General features: G+C 38.8%; 1 protein-coding gene across 1 annotated transcript; it reads right to left on the reverse strand.

Moving 5' to 3' along the window:
- Window positions 1–1,285: 1,285 nt before the first annotated feature.
- LOC123978240 (vesicular inhibitory amino acid transporter-like) lies at window positions 1,286–17,937 on the reverse strand. The gene is made up of 8 exons (XM_046061407.1): window positions 17,750–17,937; window positions 16,419–17,115; window positions 6,544–6,680; window positions 5,085–5,205; window positions 4,743–4,945; window positions 3,048–3,285; window positions 2,583–2,745; window positions 1,286–1,605 (listed from the first exon to the last, which is right to left on the reverse strand). The coding sequence occupies exons 1-8, from the start codon at window positions 17,935–17,937 to the stop codon at window positions 1,286–1,288; spliced, it is 2,067 nt and encodes a 688-aa protein (XP_045917363.1).
- Between the last annotated feature and the right edge of the window lie 1,406 nt (window positions 17,938–19,343).

The following is a 19,343-nucleotide window of genomic DNA, read 5'->3' on the forward strand; positions in this document are numbered from 1 at the left end:
AGAATTTGAACTGAAAAAAGGAACTAAAGAAGTTGCCGCAAACTGTCTGTTTTACATAAACAAGCCTTTTTTATACTTTTTAGTAAGTATAAGGATGTTAACTTGCAATAACTGATTTTTTGGCCACTTGGCGGCAGCAGAAACAAGTTTAGCAAACTGTTTTGTATGTGCTCACAAGGGCATCACTTTGTGTTGAAAAGTGGTGGGGAGATTTAAGGGCTCATATTAGGGGTCTGACGAAACATTTAGCCCACGAGACGTGAGACTGCACAATATTGGAGTCACACGAAGAAGACAATTAGATACTCCAATGCTATTTATAAGAAATATTCATTGATGAAATAGGCTATTCGATTGGGTGGTCTGGGGGTCCTCCCCCATTAAACTCTTGATTTCCTGCATTCTAGAGACATTTTATGCACCAATTTATGGTGGAAATGTCTTTTATTTATATGAAGGGAAACAAAATTCATGTAGTTGGTGACAATTCAGATTATAAAACTATTATTGAATATAATGCAGTAATCAGCAGCTTGTTTTTTTAGCCTAAGTTACGTTTTTGGACAAGGCAGATCTGTTATCTTCTATATTTACATTGCAATCCATGTTTTCCTATTGTGCAAGTAAACTGTTCTCATAGAATTTTTATTTGTTATTTAACATTTCTCGTTGCAAGCTAATTTTCAAAAAAACTTTAGCAAATGCTTTCAAAAAGTGGAGGGGACAAAATCAACAATTTAAAAAAATGGTGGGGACATGTTCCAAGCGTCCCAAGTGTAAATGACACCTGTGTGCTCAGACCTCTAAAGGGCTTCGCTTTGCTAACTTTGTCTGTCTTGCTGTTTGGTGTTGGGCAAGTAGTGTACAGTGGATTTTTTTTTTTTTCTGCTGAAAACTGCTGCATGCTGGGGCCAAAAACAATCCTGATGAGAATGGTGAGAGAATTAAAACAGTAAAGTTGTGGACCGAAAAACCAAAGCTATGAGCTGAAAGATGATAATATGCAGAGCTGAGGGGAAGTGCAGAGTTGGTGATAATTCTCTGTGGATTTGTCACTATGAGTGACCCCTTTGACATTACAGTCAGCCATTTGATCCATTGTAAATATAAAATTGTTGCTGCTTGAAGGACCAATCATGCACTTACATAGTATTCTAATGCAGAAAATATTACAAAGGAGAGATTGCAACTGTCCTTTTCTTCAGAATGACCTGCTTAACCTGTCCACACATCTACCTTACCTTACCATCCATCCATCCATCCATTAATTCATCATCCACCCCTCCTAGAGTCCTTCCACCAGTCTTGTCACTGAGCAAACCACCCCAGACACACTACAGATGACCCCTAGACTCAGTATACACACATCTATCAGCCGCTCCCTCACAGTGAGGCGGCTCCACTGCAGTCTGAGGTGAAACAGGCACGGCAATATGAGTGTCATGGCCGCCCCGGTCACACTGCCTGTCAAACCCATCAACAGAGAGAACCTGGGGACTAGCAGGGCCAGTAGGTATGATGTCATCAACAAGGCGCCGCGGACCATCAGGGCCGGACGAGGCACACCTTGACCTCCGTGTTTGGAGTACGATGAGATAACACTATCTGCAGAAAGAAGATTGAAGCAGAGAAGTTGAAAGGCTACAGCGCTTTTGGTGACAGTTTGTGTTGACCCTGTAAGCAACGTTTGTGTATGTGTTGCTCTATTCTGACTTATTGTTTTCCAGTTGCATCTACGTATGTAGGGGCATCATCAGCCTCCAACTTTACAAGTAGAAGTAAGTGAATAGAACAAGTACCAATTATGTGGCATTATTTACTGATGAGTGAAAGACTTGACTATTGCTTGAAAAAGGCTGTAGAGGACAGGGAAACTTTAATCATCTTTTGTTCATTTTGCCCAGTGAAAATATTCATCATAACACTACATTACATTTCGAGGGCAAAAAGTAAAGTATCATAATCTGATGACTTCATGACTGTTGACAGTCAATAATTATGAAAAGTTCAGCCATGGTGACAAATGTTTTGACAGTCAACACATTAGCGAAATTTCCTGATCACCCGACTCTCAAGTGAAAATAAATGGCATGTGATATTTGCTTGTATTCTGAGCTATAGGTTGGATTTTTTTGACATTCTTTTTGAGGTTTCATTTCATGTTTTGCTGACTTTGTTGCTCTTGATTTTAGGTGCAGTTAGTACGAGTTAGTTGTCATGTTGGTGGGACTAGTGTAGTGGCACTATGTTTTTCACATGTTGTCTGCTGTGACATGTCTGATTTGTACTTAAAACTAATGTACCCCTTTGGGGATTAATAAATTGATCTAATCTAATTTGCTCATGTTGCTCACAGTGTGAAAACACATTGAGGGTCCAGAATTAAATATCTGTTGTGAATCAAAACATATGTTTCCTAAATTGTTATCAAATTACTTTATTGGTAATCTTTGGTAGTCATGGGGCTCAAAGGTGGATGCCAGCATCCAGATGACTTGAAGGAACTAACTTCACATATGGTGACAATACTTTGGGCAAGGTTAGAGGTTTGAATATAGAATAGATCTGTTAGTAGTATTCACCTCCAAGCAGACAGGTCTGTAGTATTTCAGCAGCGGAGTAGAATGGCAGAGGGTAGGACAGCAGGGCTTTAGCCAGCAGGCACAGGTTGACGAGAGGTCGAAGGTCAGAGGGCAGGTTGTCTGTGATGACCTCACTGGTCTCTGCCCCCCATGTCAACACGGCCTGATGGATGAAGTAAACTATCAGTGCAGTCAGTCAATCAATCACTCCACTTGTCCGTCCCTTCTTCCATCCTTTGATCAGACCTGCTGTTGTCAGCTAGATGTCGAGCCAAAAATACATTATAGTACTGTCTCAACATTTTTAGATATTCGGCCATCAACAAATTAGAAAATAGCAGCTGTAAAAACTGATGGAATAAAACTAACCTCTATGTTACTTTTAGAGCCATCAGAAACGCAGACAAGCAACTCTATGAACTCAGTAATCATAGAAATTACAGGTAAATTTGCCCTGTCACTAACCAGTAAAGAAAACAGGGTTTTTATGATGCAGGCGGCACCATGAGTCCACGCCAGCATGGCATTAAACTGCCCTCTGTCCTCCATACTGCCCTCTAGAGGTGGGAGGAAGATCTGCGAGGTGTAGGAGAAGATGATGACTCCCACAGAGACGAGGAAGTCCTCCGGGTCCACGGACAGAGACAGGGAGGACCAGGACCAGCTGCTGGACCGACTCAGACAGTACAGCATGACCAACAGGCTGTTAGAGGGGTCAGAGACAAAAGGAGAGAACATGAGAAAACATAATCCTCAATTACTGGAATAAAGTATCTAAAATCAATGTAATACTAATTCTTTCATTTATTAATTCATTCAACATAATACAACAGAAGAAGGCCCATTAAGATTTGGTCACTCTCAGGGCAATAAAAGTCCTACCTAAAGGCAGATGAGGAAAACAAAGGAAGAAATACTTTCAGACAAATTAGATTCATTGTTCCTGTATAGTTTTTGAAAAATCTCCTACTTCTTCAGCTTAATAAACTAGCTTAAAATGTTTAGGCACAAAGCTGAACACAGCTGTTTTTCTTAACTCATGAAAGCTTGCAGTTTTGGAGATACATAATTTTCAAAAGACAGGGATTTTGTTTTTTTCTTATTAACATGGAATGCATATTCTTAATTTAATTTAAACCTATTCTAACCAAAAATCGACAAACTCTACTTGAGACTCCTCTTCAAAAGACTTGCCTCGAGCTCGAGGTGCAGGACTTGTGAACAATGTTTATTTTTAGTAAGGCTCTGAAGAGCTTGCTGTTATTCCCCTCCCTCCGTTACCTATAACCTACCTACATAACACGTAGTATCAGCTGTGCAGGCCACACATGAGAGGGGAAAACAAACACCGGCTTTGTTTGTGTTGACTTACAATAGTTTAAGCTGTCATTAATTGCATTGCACATTACATGGTTGTGCTCTGTGAAACACAGGTTACAGGTTTATTGTTGATCATGTAACATTACAGTTTTATTTAGTTATAACATTACACTGGTTTGAGAGTCTGGGGGATGTGTTGACTTACAGTAGTTAATAAGCTGTCATTAATTGCATTGCACATTACATGGTTGTGTTCTGTAAGTAAAAGACAGGTTTATAAATATGGATTGAACGCAGCAGGTTCATCAGGTTCATTCATTATAACCACGAGTGACTTGAGACTTGCTTGGACTCTGAGCATCTCTGCATCCTACTGACACAGTGTTGTTTCCCATTTGCCATGATGTGCATGCAACAAAGGGTTACTTTTATTTGGTTATTAAACCTTTGCTCCGGAGGGTGGTTCCCAATTAATCCAAGCTGCAGCAAGAGAAAGATAGATAGAGGTCCAGATAAAATATTTTTAGAAATAATGTATTTGCACATGACTTAATAGCCAAAGAAAAGATCTAAAGCTGGAGAACTTCAAGACCCATCTCCATTTTCCTTTGTCTCATGCAAGTCACCTAGCATGAGAAATAAATCTAACAACCAGTAATAGCAGTGGAGCAGGAGCAGCTTCAAAATGATCAAGAGTGAGAATGAGAGCAGATTATAAAGGCCGCCTCGTCCTGATTTAACACAGTTGGTGGAGTTTGTCAGCTGTTACTGATCACCTGACAGTGTGCACAATTGTTCTGCTCTGTCAGAACAAACTTGATGCGACTTCCACTCTATCACCTGATCAGTATGTGAGCCAGGGAGCACAGCAGGCTGAGGGTAGAGACTGGTCTGAGATCAGTCAGCAGCAGGCAGGGAAGCAGGAACATCAGAGACGCCAGAGAACACACTGATCTAGGAACAGCCATCCCTGATAGACTGTCAGACAACAGATTGGTGGAGACAACCAGATACAGGGTACAGGTCATCAACAGCTCAATGATCTGTAAAGTAAAAAAAAGAATAAAAAATTAAACAGGGTTAAAGAGAGATGTTTACTTCAGGTATTTACTGGACATTTATCACAACTCAGTTTATAGACATGTGTAGAACGTTTAACAAAATAAAGAATGTGTGTGTTACCTGAGCTCCATTAACCATGCACCCCCCCAGTCCAGGACAGTTGGGCCACAGTCCTTTGCAGCAGACCTTCACTATGTCCTGGTAGCTGTGTCGGACTCTGACCTTTGACACCGACCCTCCGCTGAAAGATACAAAAACCTCCTTGCAATGATAAATGTGTGTCCGATACAAATTCACGTTTTTTTTCTGTTTTCAATGCTACATCATGTTGTCTTCGAACTATTAAGCACATTTTCAATACATCTTTAATAAAAACTAAACTGTCCCTCAAAAATATAAGAATTGCATTCGCTGTTTTGAAGCTTATATTCAAGTTTTTAAAGTTGTTTTTTTACAGCTAGCAATGCATATTTAAAATCAGACTCATTTGAACTAATCTGAATCAAAATATAATTTGACAGAACACCACAAATGAATGAGGCAAAAGTAAACACGAATATCACAGCATTACAGAACCCAACACAGTCACATTTCTTTTAGCTGTGGCAGAGGTGTATTTCTAAAGCGTACCAGTGCTGAATGAACAGAATAACATGTATGTGTATTTGGTAAGAAGAGGAGTCTGAATAGAATGGGATGAATAAATATAAGAATGGCTCTGTTGTCAGAAATAATAGTCACCCCTGCTGAAAATACAGAGAGGAGAGCACCTGCGGAAACTCAAAGTTAGTCAACAATGACTCCAAGAAAAAAAACTCCTAGCACTGATCACACTGACAAGTGCTCTTTGGGAAGTACAGCCCAGAAGTGCCACAGCAAGTTAAATAAGGTGCTTAGCACATCTTTGCTTTCAATACAATAGAAAACCCCCTGCAAGTGCTTTTATGAATTAAAAGTGATATTACCTAACTATAGAGTGATGTTGCTATTAGTTAATTGACACTGTAATGTTACATGCATTCATTCTGTTCAAGTGTTTGTAGCACCTCCTGTAGGCCATTAAGTAAATGTCACCTGTTCTTGTCATTTTAGATATATGCTCTCTCATTAGCTGTTAATAGTCACATTGATTGTAGTCACATGATCAGTTCTGCCATTTTCCTGTAAACAAGCTAGAGAATGGCATGCTTCAAGTCCTCACTTCATCTTGCTCCATCTGCCTGTGTTAACCTTGGGGAAGCTTTGTTTGTGAGTAGATTAGTTCATCTATGTTTATAGAATTTCTTTCTGCTCATTTTTCATTGTATTTAATATTATTCATGTACATTATTTCATAGTCACTTTTGTATTATTTACAGTTTCACACTTCAGCAACTTGACCACATTGAGTGCTGTGTCTTGAATAAACGTACAAGTGCACGTTGATAACCAACTTTACGATCCTCTGTCACTGAAGCCATCTAGTGCTGCTTTAAGTCAAGTTAATCAAGAGTGTTTATCTAGCTGGTGATGTGCGCCTCGCTACGCACTCATGTGCCAGAATAGACACCAAATGATTAGAATATAATAGGAACCCTACCTTTGATCCTCTTCATATAGACAGGTCACCAGGATCCTCCCTGTGTGGTTGCAGACCCAGGCTGACAGAACCAGTAGAACAAGACCCACATAACCTGACTGGACCAGAGCAAAGGGTAAACCCAACACAAAGATACCCTGTGGGAGAAGAGAGAGACACAAAGAAAAACCATTATTGGGGAGGCTTCAGAGGACAGTGAGAAAAGATAAGAAATGAGAAGAGACCAATGCCCTATTTAAAAATACATTTTCTTGAACACAATTTCAAAATCTCACACACAAAACTCCACAATATTACTACTACTATGATAATCTTATGACCAGGCCTTGTGCATTTTCAGTGTTACACTGCATACTATACATACAGAAACTGTTATGTTTTCATACTCAAATATAAAACACACAAAAGAATATAATGTTTTTATATGAAATACTGTGTACACATCTCAGCGAACACTACAATCTACAATACCGTACACAATAGTGTAGGTAGGAATACAATCTCATGCATACATACAGTAAAACATTCTTTCAGTTTACTGTGGTCCACTTGCAATACTACACTACAGTAATGACTGAGTACTGTATTGATATGCAGCACTACCATACTGTATTGACAGTAGATTTCTTACCTATTCTCATTTTGGAAAGTCTGGTCGACAGATGCAACTCTGAACCTGCTCAAGTTTGGTTGTACTCTCTGCCTAGCCAGCCTCATGTTAGACCATGGTAGCCTAAATCTCATCATAGATAATGGCTCTCCTTCCTCTTCCTCTGACTCCACTTGCCTCTCTCTACTACATTGGCATCTCTTGCTCCAAAACAGAAGAGCTCACCTTTGGCCCTATTACTAAAGCTCTCATTGCCTATTGAACAAATCTGCAACATGTCTTTGTGTATGTGAGGAGCCAGAGTGGACAGCATTAAATATAAGTTTAGCATTTTGAATGGCAGTGAGTTCCATGTGAACAAAAGAAATTTATATCATGACAACTGTGCCAGAATTGGTTTCAGGGCGTTGAATTACAGGCTGTGGTCACTGTGTCTCAAGTGCTAGTGTGATTTTGTAAACAACTGCGAAAAACTGTAAAATGCTTAAATGTATATTGGCCCTCAATTTTTCATTATGCATGAAAAATGTAAAATATACATGTCAAAGTGGCAAGGCAAATATAATTTTCAGTCAGAACAAATAATACAAAAATCATAAATATAGAAAGTAGGTAGGGGAAAGGGAGAAATAAGCAAACAGCGAAAAGGACAGTTTGACAGAAACCTAAGATACAACTAGCACAGCAGACTGAACAATCTGAAACTGAATGACTGAAGCACTGGAATTAATATACTGCTGCTGATGCTCTGATGAGAGACATGTGTGAGTGATGAGCCAGGAGCCAAGAGAGAGAGAGCAGCGCCACGCCCACGCAAAACACAGAGAAACTCAAGGGACACAGGGGAGGGAAAGACACACAAGAGAAACCAATAGTCACGGCCATAACTGTGACAGTAAATAAGGTACAAAGAATATAGTTTACATTAGACCACTTAACATATTGCAGGATGCTAATTTTAGGTAGGTAGGTACATTTATTTGTCACAATATAACAAGTTATAGAGTAAAATTGAGTTTTGTAACTCCCTTCTGCTACATACCAGACAATATACATTAATACAGAAGAAATTATAAAAATGGTAAACAGAAATAAACTATAATCAATGGAGCAGTGCTGAGGATGAATTTGCGTTTAAAAGTCTGATAGCTTGGGGGAAAAAGCTGCTTCTATATCGCTTAGTAAGTAAGTAAGTAAAGTTTATTTGTATAGCACCTTTCACAGATAAAAATCACAAAGTGCTTCATAGTAAAATGTAATACAATACAACAAAGTAAAATACAATGTATAAGAAAATTTAAATACAGATGGAAAACATAGAGACAAAAACCATAAAAACCATAAAGAACCCCCGTCTAACTAAAAGCCTGCTTGAATAGCAGCGTCTTCCGTTTCTTTTTAAAAGAATCAACAGAATTCACACAACGTAGAAAGGTAGGCAAAGCGTTCCACAGCCTAGGTGCCACTGCTTGGAATGAACGATCCCCTCTGGTTTTAAAATGAATGTGGGGAACCACTAACAACCTCTTCCCCGATGACCTCAAACTACGCGTCGGAGTATGAAGCTGTATCAACTCAGAGATGTACGGAGGAACTTGACCGTGCAGGGCTCTAAAAGTAAGAACCAGGATTTTAAATTGAATTCTATACTGGACTGGTAACCAGTGAAGTGCTGCTAAAACAGGTGTGATGTGTGCTCTTTTGTTAATGTGAGTTAAAAGCCTTGCAGCAGAGCAGCCTTCTTGTTCAAACAACTGTTACAGTAATCTAAACGAGAGGAAATAAAACTATGAATGATCATCTCCAACTCACCCTTTGACACCAGTGTTCCTAATTTGGATATATTCCTTAGTTGGAAGAAACAGTTTCTGACTAGTTGTTTAGAGTGGTACTCTAAGGACATCGCTGAATCAAAAACAACACCTAAGCTCCTGAGGCTCGGCTGGACAGACGAGCAGTACAGTTGAATATCATCCGCATACAGATGGTAAGATATGTCACTGAATTGACTAATTATCTGTCCGAGAGGAAATATATACAAAAGGAACAGGATGGATCCCAAGACAGAACCCTGAGGTACCCCAGACGACAGTCCTGCAGTTTCAGACATAATCTGATTAACACTAAAACCTCTACCAGAAAGGTAGGATGAAGAACCATTTTAAAACTGATCCAGACATCCCAACCAGATCATGGAGTCTATTTATCATAATATTGTGATCAACAGTATCAAAAGCAGATGGAAGGTCCAAGAGAACCAAAACTGTGTATTCCTTAAAGTCAGCTGACATCAGAATGTCACTAGAAACTTTCAGTAATTCAGTTTCTGTGGAATGCTTTTTACAGAAACCAGACTGGAATTTGTCAAACAGCTTGTGATTCTCTAAGAAAAGGCTGAGTTGCTCTGCTACAACTTTTTCTAGAATTTTTGACATGAATGGAAGTTTGGATATCGGCCTGTAGCTCTTAGGCTGAAATGGATCCAAACTGGGCTTTTTAGTACAGGCTTAACAACAGCATGTTTAAAAAAATAAGGAACGGCACAAGTTAAACGTGAAGTATTAATCATCTCCACAATACAGGGGCCAATCGAATCAAACGCTTGTACAAATAGCACAGTAGGGAGAACATCCATAGGACGAGATGAGGGTTTCAATGTACAGGTATGTAGCAGAGAGGTGATGTCCTGTAATGTCACAGGTTTAAAATACGACCAAGAATGAGCAGAAGACAGGTCACATGCAGAGTTCTGAGTAAGTGATGGTGAGATGTTTGTCTTAACATCTCTGATCTTACTTACAAAGAAGTGAAGGAATTCATTACAGTCTGATTTAGAGGACACAGTTGCTTGAGGGGCAGAAGGAGAAACAATTTCATTTATAGTGTCAAACAAGATTTTAGGATTTTGCTTATTAGAGGATATAAGTTGAGAAAAGGAGCGAGTTCTCGCATTTCTTAGCATCTCGTTTAAGGTAACCCTTAGTTCTTTCAGATGAAGCCTATGAACCTTGAGTTTAGAAGATTTCCATAGATGTTCAACTTTTCTACAATTTCTCCTAAAACACTGGATAGTTTCATCAACCCAAGAACAAGGTTTTTTATGGGAGACAATGTTTGTTTTATGTTTATCTAAAAGTGCTAAGCACTGATTATTAAAAGACTGGATAAAAACATCTGCATCCCTGCATCCCATCAGTGAACATGGGTCAAACAAGGCAGGGAACCTCTCCGCAGCATCATGATTAATAATCTGCCTTTTGGCCCTAATTCCCAGGGGCAGAGGATCCAGAGGAAAGTTAATGTCAATGAACACACAGCTATGATCACTCACATGAACATTTTCCACACGAGCATTTACTACAGTAAATACTGAGAATATAGTACATGCTGAGTTAAATTAAAAGAGTGTGAGAGAGATAGGAGATCCGCAGCTGTGTTACATGCGATATTATCGATATGCAGGTTAAAGTCCCCAATTATTAGGACCTTCTCCAGTTTGATAATAGACGATAAAAAGTCAGTAAAATCAGTAAGAAAGACGCCAGCCGGGCCAGGAGGACGGTAAAATTAACACACAGTAAAATGTGTTAAAAGCACCTACTTTGAGCATCTGTGATTCAAAAGAGGAAAAACATAAGAATCTGTCACGACAGTGACTGTCTTCACAGATTCAGCAGGGTGAACAGGCTGTGGTTGGGGTGGGTACTGTCCTTTAGTATCCTTTGGGCTTTGTGTAGGCACCTCACCTCCCCGATATCAAATTCAAATGATATCAATGATGATCTTCTGAGCAGTTTTAATCACCCGCTGCAGAGCCCTCCGGTCCTAGGCCTTGACTTGTTTCCATTAGAAATAATAACTGACAATTCTTGAAATGTGAAAATTCTAAAATTTTGTTGCAAGAAAAGAGGGGGAAAAGACTAATGAAGACCACTGTCAAGGAAATGAAGAGAAGAAAGGACCATTCATGGTTGGAAGATGAGGAGGCGAGAGAAGAGTTTTGGCCTAATGCCTGGAGAGTTTGAGGATGCCGGAGACCAGCAGGAGCAGAAGGAACGAGGAGTGTCGAGCTTTGGCCCATCACTGAGGGGAAAATATTAGTGACTGCCTGGGAGAGGAGAAGAGAGGACAGGATAGAGGAGAGAAGGTGTAGGGAACAGAGCAGGAGGAAGGAGAGATACAAACTCAGGGCTAGAGAGCAGGAGGTTGATGGAGGAAGAGGAGGAGGACAAGGGGAGATCAGAGGAGACAACAAGCTACTTTGATGGAGCTGCTGTGTTTTGACTGTTGGAACATGGAGAGGGAGCTATGGAAACACATCATAGCACATCACCACCGCAGACTCACGCACACGCAAACACACATTGTGGATGCATAAACAGACAAGCACACATTCTCTCTCTTTCAAGTTACTATTTTGTAACTGGTGTCTGTTAGGCATATGCTGATAGAGCTTTGATGTTCAAATGGAGCTGCCGGGGATGAAAGCAGTTTGAGAGAAATCTGACACTCAAGTATACAATTTCACCCCCCTCTCCCCCCCTTCTCTCTCTCCCTCCACTTCTCCTCTCTGTGGTTTTGCCAGCTAATTCCTCATTGGTTACTCTGAGCACAACCCGAATTACAAACTGATACAATAAGGCAAGAACCAAAAAAAATCCCTCATTGGCTATGGAGAAGATGATTTATTCTTTTCTGCTCCATCCCACCATAATATGACGCCCAAAGACAGTCGAAATCTGTTTATTCAGGGAATGTTGACCAAGCACATATGCTCTTTTTCATACCTTACATTCACAATATTGGCCAGCAAGCAGCAAGGGTATCTCAGCGACATATGCTGGGGAAAAAAAACATTATTACACGTTCACTGCTCCTGTCTGGACTTCCCAGGTCCCAAGATTTCAGCTGCTAAGGTCATGCACGGTATGTTATGCAAGCACATGCCCTGTGCACAAAAAGAGATAGAGAGATGTATTTTGCCCAGCCATGAGGGGATAAGGTGATGCAGATCCAACCTGAAACAGACAGGTTTTAAATAACTGGAAGTCTTTTTTTTAAACCATGACAAATGTTGTTGTCTTTAGTTTAATAAAAGTTCTTCTGTTTTTTCAAATGATGAAACTCTGAAAATGACATTTCTGCTATTGTCTTGCAATCCTTTCACAGTGTATAAATGTTTGTGTAAAGGATGGAGAAGATGTTACTTCTACTACTACTCATGTTACTTTCTTTGTTGCTGATAATGATCAGGAAAAGTGAAAAGGATCTGCACACTATCTCCCAGCAAGTTTAATTTAACAGAGCAACATTTCGGTCTAATAGAGCTCTTCATCAGGCATTGTCAAATGACCATCATAAAAAGCAGAACAAGCAACATACAGATACAAAGACATTCATCACTTCATCAATCACTATCACTACAGAGCTGGATAACATGGTCTAATACTCCCATATAGGGGACAAAGGATACATTTATGGAAATGGAAAAATAGAAAAAACATATCTTACAACAACATATTAAATCTAATACATCAACTCTTACCTTAAACAGGAAAATCAACCCAAACAAAAGAAAGAATAAAAAAAGGGGGGCGATACATCCACAGATGTTAACCCTTGAGAGAGACGATCAAAACATATTTATATCAAAATCTGTGAAAGAAAAGTAGGATCTGTTGTTGTTCCAAGCAAACGTTGCTCCGTTAAATCAAACTTGCTGGGAGCTATCAGGACAGTGTGTGTAGATCTTTTGTCTGACTTTTGCCTTCGGGTTGGTTTTTGATCCAGCACCTGAAGACATTTTTTGGACGTGTGTACCCTGCAATGGGTTTGTCTATGATCATGAAAGGTGCCATAGCATAGTGAGGTTGACAATGATGATAGAAAATTGTTTTACTTTTATGGAAAAGATTATATTAGAGCTGAAAAGATTAGTTGATTTAATTGGTTAGTCGATCATCAGAAAATTAATTGGCACAGTGAGGTTGACAATGATGATAGAAAATTGTTTTACTTTTATGGAAAAGATTATATTAGAGCTGAAAAGATTAGTTGATTTAATTGGTTAGTCGATCATCAGAAAATTAATTGGTAACTATTCTAATACTTGAGTAATCATTTCAATCAGTATTTAAGCAAAAATGCCAATCATTCATTAATTTTCTATAGTGTAAATTATTAATTAAAGTAGTAGGTAGTCCAGCAAGTTATAAAGCACTTCCATAAAGTTGCATGACTCACATGGGGCAGATAGTAATAATAATGATAGTCAAAATCAAAGCAGCAAAAGCCGAGATATCACACTTTCAGCATCTAGCATGGGTCAAGCTCCACAAAATGTGCATTCTACATTTCCCGTAATGCAACTGGATGACATATTTTCTTGAAACTGCCTCCTAAATGCCAACATCTTTCACACTCCACACCTCCTGTTTTTGATGCAGGCTTTCTGTTCAAAATTGTGCCCCTTAATTTAATTGAAAAAGAAAAAACGATGGAGTAATCAGCAATGAAAATTACTATAATTATCTGCTGCTAAACTGGGTATATATAATGTTTTTTAAGAGTATTATGGTGACTAAAGGTTAGCAATTTGAAGATGTCACCATGGCTCTGTAAAATTATAATGGAAATGTTATATTATTTTCTGATATTTTATAAACCAAATGATTAATTGGTTTGGAATTCAATCGGCAGATTAACCTTTAAGGAAGTACAATTAAAATAATTCCTCTGGCAAAATATCTGATGAAGATAATAGTGGAAATGATAATATGATAATATTACAGGAGGTGATCTACCAAAGAACTTGTGGAAGATGACACTAAAACTGCAAAAATGTACTTTTAAAAATTATGAATTAACCTGCAGCATCTATTCAGCTTCACTTTTTTGTAGGGTCTTGGGATGTATTTGGCAGCATGATTAACCAAATAACTTTTGACAGCAAGCTTTCCAGAAAAAAAGGGGGAACTTTCTTCATTTCCCTACGGCTTGCACTTGGATTGGAACTTGAATTTTTAACCCAGTTTAAGGTAAAACATGACTCAGAAACAGAGTATAGTAAATAGGCAGTGCAATTAATATAAGTTTTTCTCAGTGTCCACATCTCTAATCCGCGATGAAGACACACAAACTGGCGTTGCCTCATTAACAGTCAGGTTGGAATTAAAAGTGAGCTTCATAGTATTCCCTGTTGCTTTGAGAGCTGGGTTTTGCAGTTTTGGCAGCAAATTTGCTCTCTAATAAAAACTTTATTAAGCTGGCAGACAGGCAGTTATATTGGCATCAATAAACCACCACCGGAAAATGCATATTTTCTTTTTAACCTTGATAGGAGATAAAACGGCTGTTCTTTTTTCCATTATCAAGACATCTGTTCTTAACAAATGGATCTGTTGTAATGGCACGGATAGGTGTTTATACATCAGATACATTCTGCGTCTTTTTGTTGTTACTACGTGGTTATCCATCACTTTAAGCATCCAGTGAATCATCACCTTTGATAAAAAAAAAAATTGTCATCCAGTAGTCACTTAACTTAACCTACCTGTGACCTCATAACAAAGCGATTACTCAGTAATCTCTTTGGTTGCGGTTCCTGATTACAGTGTGCTGCAGGTAATAGATAACCTATAAAACATCACCCAACCCAACAGCCAAGGAAAGAAGCTGAAAAACTTGATGTACAACAGTAAAATAGAAACTATTCCAATCAAAGCACTGTTGCAAATATATCTGGAAGTATTGAGGTTTCAGAAGTAACAAATCATAGATTTGATTAGGCAGTTTAAATCAGTAATATGGAAAATATCACAGTCTCAGTTTTCATTAGAGACAGCGTTGTCTGGCACATAATCTCAGTCTCTAATGAAAAGAGGAACTGTCTGGCACTCACATAGATAGACTAGCATCAGTAAAAGAAGCACACCCATACTTTTTAATCTACTGAATATCATGTGTGTGTATGTGTGTATTTATGCTAATGGTGATTTAAACCATGTATGTTTACAGTAATCTGATGCAAAAGTATTTGATGTAAATTTACCTCAACTCCTGAAGAATCATGTTTGCATGCATGCGTACACTGTATTCATGCCCTAATGCCATAATGCTCTTTAAGGACCAAGGGAGGCTGTTTGATTTCGCTACAGTAATTCACTGAACACATAATGGTAAACGCATTTACATGAGTACAGTAGTTGATTACCAACATTTACAGCAAAATAAGCTATAATCATTACCGCACGAGGACACACTGTAACTGGGAGCTTTTCTTTCTTTTTTTTCTAAACAATTTGATTCATGCATTATTTGATTATGAAGACCAGAGAGTGCCTGACAAGCAGCCTGCAACACCAAAAAGCATTGTTTAGTATTATTAAAACACAATGGGAGTGGATTAAATAATCTGCAGGTTTAATGCTTTTTGAATCTAGTGTGCAGCTTGGCGCCTAAACAGTTGGCACATACTTTTTGCATTTGTCTTCTACAAGAGGAAAGAGAGAGACGTAACATTTTGGAGGAAAAAAAGAGGAATGATGTTTTGAAACTGAACCAACAAAATAATTAATTCCAAGTTTGCAGCTGCGGTAAACATGGGCTATGTTATAGGAAAGTCAAATTCAGAGGACTGCTGTTCAGCAGCCAAATAAGAATTTGCTACAAGGAACAACTGGATTGCTATGAAATGATCAGATAATTTTGACCAACAAATATACGTTTCATGTCTGTGCAAGTCATTCCTGTACATTAAAATAATTTGACAGAGATGTATATTCAAGGTGACTTACAAGTTTTCCCCCACATTTACACACTGGGAGCAATTCGGGGTGATGTGTCTTGCCAAGGAAACAGGAAAAGGGATCAAAGAGGGATAAAGGATTTGATCTACCAAATAAATGGTGGAAGATGACACTAAACCTTTTAATGAATTAACCTGCAGGATCTATTCACCTTCAGGTTTTTTTGCTGGGTCTTGGGATGTATTTGGCAGCATGATTAACCAAACAACTTTTTGACTGCAACTTTCCCCCCCAAAATGGGAACATTCTTCCTTTCCCATGGCTTGTGCTCGGATTAGAAAGAAATTTGGGATAGTTGGCAATGGTAGGCAGTAATCTGAATTATGTGTTATTTGGTCTTACGTAATAAAATGAAACATGGAAAACCTTTGTAATGGTCCTTTAAATTAAAATATGAAAGTCACCAAATGTATGTATGGAAAAGGTTTCTGACAATGCACGTATTATTATAAGTATACCTGTATAGCATTTGTGACATTCCAGCCAGCCTCCCAGGCGGTGATGGTGGCAGTAGGATTCAGACCTGTGGTGGCGGTACTGGGGCACTGAACTGGACTGGCCAAACTCATCCCTGCTCTCTCTTCTTCAAGGCTGGTACAGAGCTGAGAATCCCCCTCCACAATTTCCTCTCCTTCCATTTTCTCCTCTCCATCTTCAGCAAGTCTTTGTTTTTGCACATTCCCTCTAAGCAGGGTAGCCAACCCGTGGGATCTTTTCTTGTTACCCTGGTTCTGGTTAAAACTCAGATCCTTGTCAGCTTGTATCTTAGATGATGTTTTCCATTTGCCATAACTCCTTGTATTTTTGAACCAAGGTGAGTCCGCAGTGGAAACCGCTGAGGTCATGGTGATGGCACTGGGCCCAGTGGAGATTACAGTAGCTCTGGTTTCTTTGAAAGCTGGACTCGCCTGCCGTAAGGTGGTGGTGGATCCCGTCAGATTAGGAGCTGGTCTCTCCCTCACAGTGGGATTATCTTGTTCAGTCAGAGACAGGCTGTTTCTTCTAAATGATGTTCTGTCTCTTCTGGTGTCATCGCCGCTTGTCTTGTTTTTGTTTGTGATGTTGTCAAAAGGCAATCCGGTGTCCTCACAATAGGTTCGGTTCAACTCGTCACTGTGGGTCAGAATCACCATCTCTTCATCCTGCTGAAAGAACCTGCGGATCAAACCCACACAATCTTTAAGTTTGTGGTTTCTCTGTCCACACCCACTTTATGCAAACAGCATATTTTTACTCTAATAGGAAGACAAAGCTCTGTGAGTATTTGGACAGTTAAAAATAACTCAAGTTGTCAACAATATTACTATTCCTTCACATGTAAAATGACATACTGAGTTTGAGTATAAAGTGTGGACTTCACCAAACTGGGGAAAATTGTTGCAACCTAGTGGAGTTTAACTTAATCAAAAACAACAAAAATAATTATATATTAATAACAACATTAATGTATTAACAGAATAACAAATAGAGCTTTTTTATTGACTTGTAGAACACCTTAAAGTACTGTATAAATAAACTTAACTTATTTAGTTTTCTGATTATGATGTCTGATTATGATTAGTGTATGTAGTTAATTAAGATAAATTAAAATAATATTTATTTGTTATAAGTCTTTACTTGCAATTGTAATCATACATAATACAAAAATCTTATGTGTACATGTATCAATGAACTTGGCAGATATTTTACATGATGCTCACAGACGTTATTGTGTTATGAATTAAATAAATAATAATAAATACTTCAATATGTAAATCTATAAAAGAATATGTCCCATGATGTGACTCACCTTGTTGTCCAGTCCAGGTGTAGCCTTGACACGGCCCAGCCCCACAGAGAACCAGCTGCACTCCAGGGCTGCCCCAAGCTACGAGCCCTGGGAAGAGAGTCCATCTTCAGCCTCACCGCCTGTAGAGTCAGCCTCCCTGCCTTTGGAGGTCTAAGGGTCTGGGGGAGCTTGACTGACACTGGACACATCAATTCTATACTCACACATAAATTCTCACCCAAACACACACAGACACACATTACTCACATTGTCTGCCCATAAAGAAACTGTGTACAAACACCAACACCCCCCCACACACACAATTGCACAAGCGCACTTGCATAACTACACACAACTGCACAGGTGTATGAAGTGAGTGGCAAGTTGGTGAGCTGTAACATTTTAATATACCAGAGTTTTCGACAGTGAAGAAGTAAACAGCCACAATGGCCTGCACAGTAGATCAGTACACTCAGGGATGAAGTGTGTGTGTGTGTGTGTGTGTGTGTGTGTGTGTGTGATAGATTGGGAGCGAATGGGAAATCCCAATTTATCAGTTACATGCTGATAAAATAAAATCCAAACTTAAATTATAGAATAAAAATGTTCAAATGAAAAATCAAACCCACAGACTTAGGTGGTTGCGTTTTGATAAGTACGAACTGTATGTCATCGGTTACTCCATTTCATTTAGTTTCACATTTCACATTTCATTTTTGACTTTTTGGAAGCTTCAAACAACATTCTGAGTTTAGTAAGAAATCATCTCTACACAAATGTATAAAATATTCACTATTTTGCTTATTTCTCGTCTCTTTATGTGCAATTGGCTGTGCTCTTGTGACAGTTCATACCTGGCTGCTTCAGTTTTGCCCCAGAGTGTGGTAAGTTGTGCATGGCAGCAGGAGGAGCCATAGAACAGTTGTTCTCAGTGTGACTCAGTGGACACAACTGGACCAAAACTTCTGCCCAACTCTGCTCTCCTCTCTTCTGAAGTGTTCTGTGCAACATTTAAACTCCTTTTTTCTTTTCCCGTCTGTACTCTTTGTTTGTGGTAGCCAAAGCTATGCTGATGCAATATTTTATTTGCTTTGTAGCATCTGAAGTTTTTATTTCCAAAACAGCTCTTGTTCTGCAGCACACTGATGTTCGCTTTAAGCTCTTTATGGATTCAGTGTTTTGAGCACCGGCTCCAAACTCAGACAGTTTCAAGTGTTCATTACCAGCTGTGGAAAGTTAACTTACTGCTTACAAGCTCAGTGGACCAGCACACAAAGTAATCTGATTGCTCTAATTCAGGGTTGCCATATGCTTTGCAGTGATGGAAAGTAAATAAGTACATGAACTTAAGTACTGTTCTTAAGTACAATTTAGGTACTTTGAATAATTGTTTTTAACATTTAACCTTTTTTAACTTGAAGTTTTGAATTTTATGCTACTTTATACTTCTAGTCTATCTATCTATCTATCTATCTATCTATCTATCTATCCACTTTATGTGGAATTTAAAACAGATATAGCCTATTTCTGTGGAATAACCAACTATGTTACATTATTTTGACTTTTTGTTTTATACATTTTCCATATGTTTTTCATCAATTTCTCCCTCCCTTTG

Source organism: Micropterus dolomieu, linkage group LG10, assembly GCF_021292245.1.
Source record: "Micropterus dolomieu isolate WLL.071019.BEF.003 ecotype Adirondacks linkage group LG10, ASM2129224v1, whole genome shotgun sequence".
NCBI classification, from domain to species: Eukaryota; Metazoa; Chordata; class Actinopteri; order Centrarchiformes; family Centrarchidae; genus Micropterus; species Micropterus dolomieu.

Bases quoted from the DNA above. Each gene is read 5' to 3' on its own strand.
- LOC123978240 (XM_046061407.1), bottom strand. From the start codon at position 17,937: ATGTGTCCAGTGTCAGTCAAGCTCCCCCAGACCCTTAGACCTCCAAAG. The intron at 17,116-17,749 runs GTGAGTCACATC...TTTGATCCGCAG, and splicing joins CACCTGGACTGGACAACAAG to GTTCTTTCAGCAGGATGAAG. The intron at 3,286-4,742 runs GTGATAGAGTGG...CCCCTCTAACAG, and splicing joins CTGGCTCACATACTGATCAG to CCTGTTGGTCATGCTGTACT.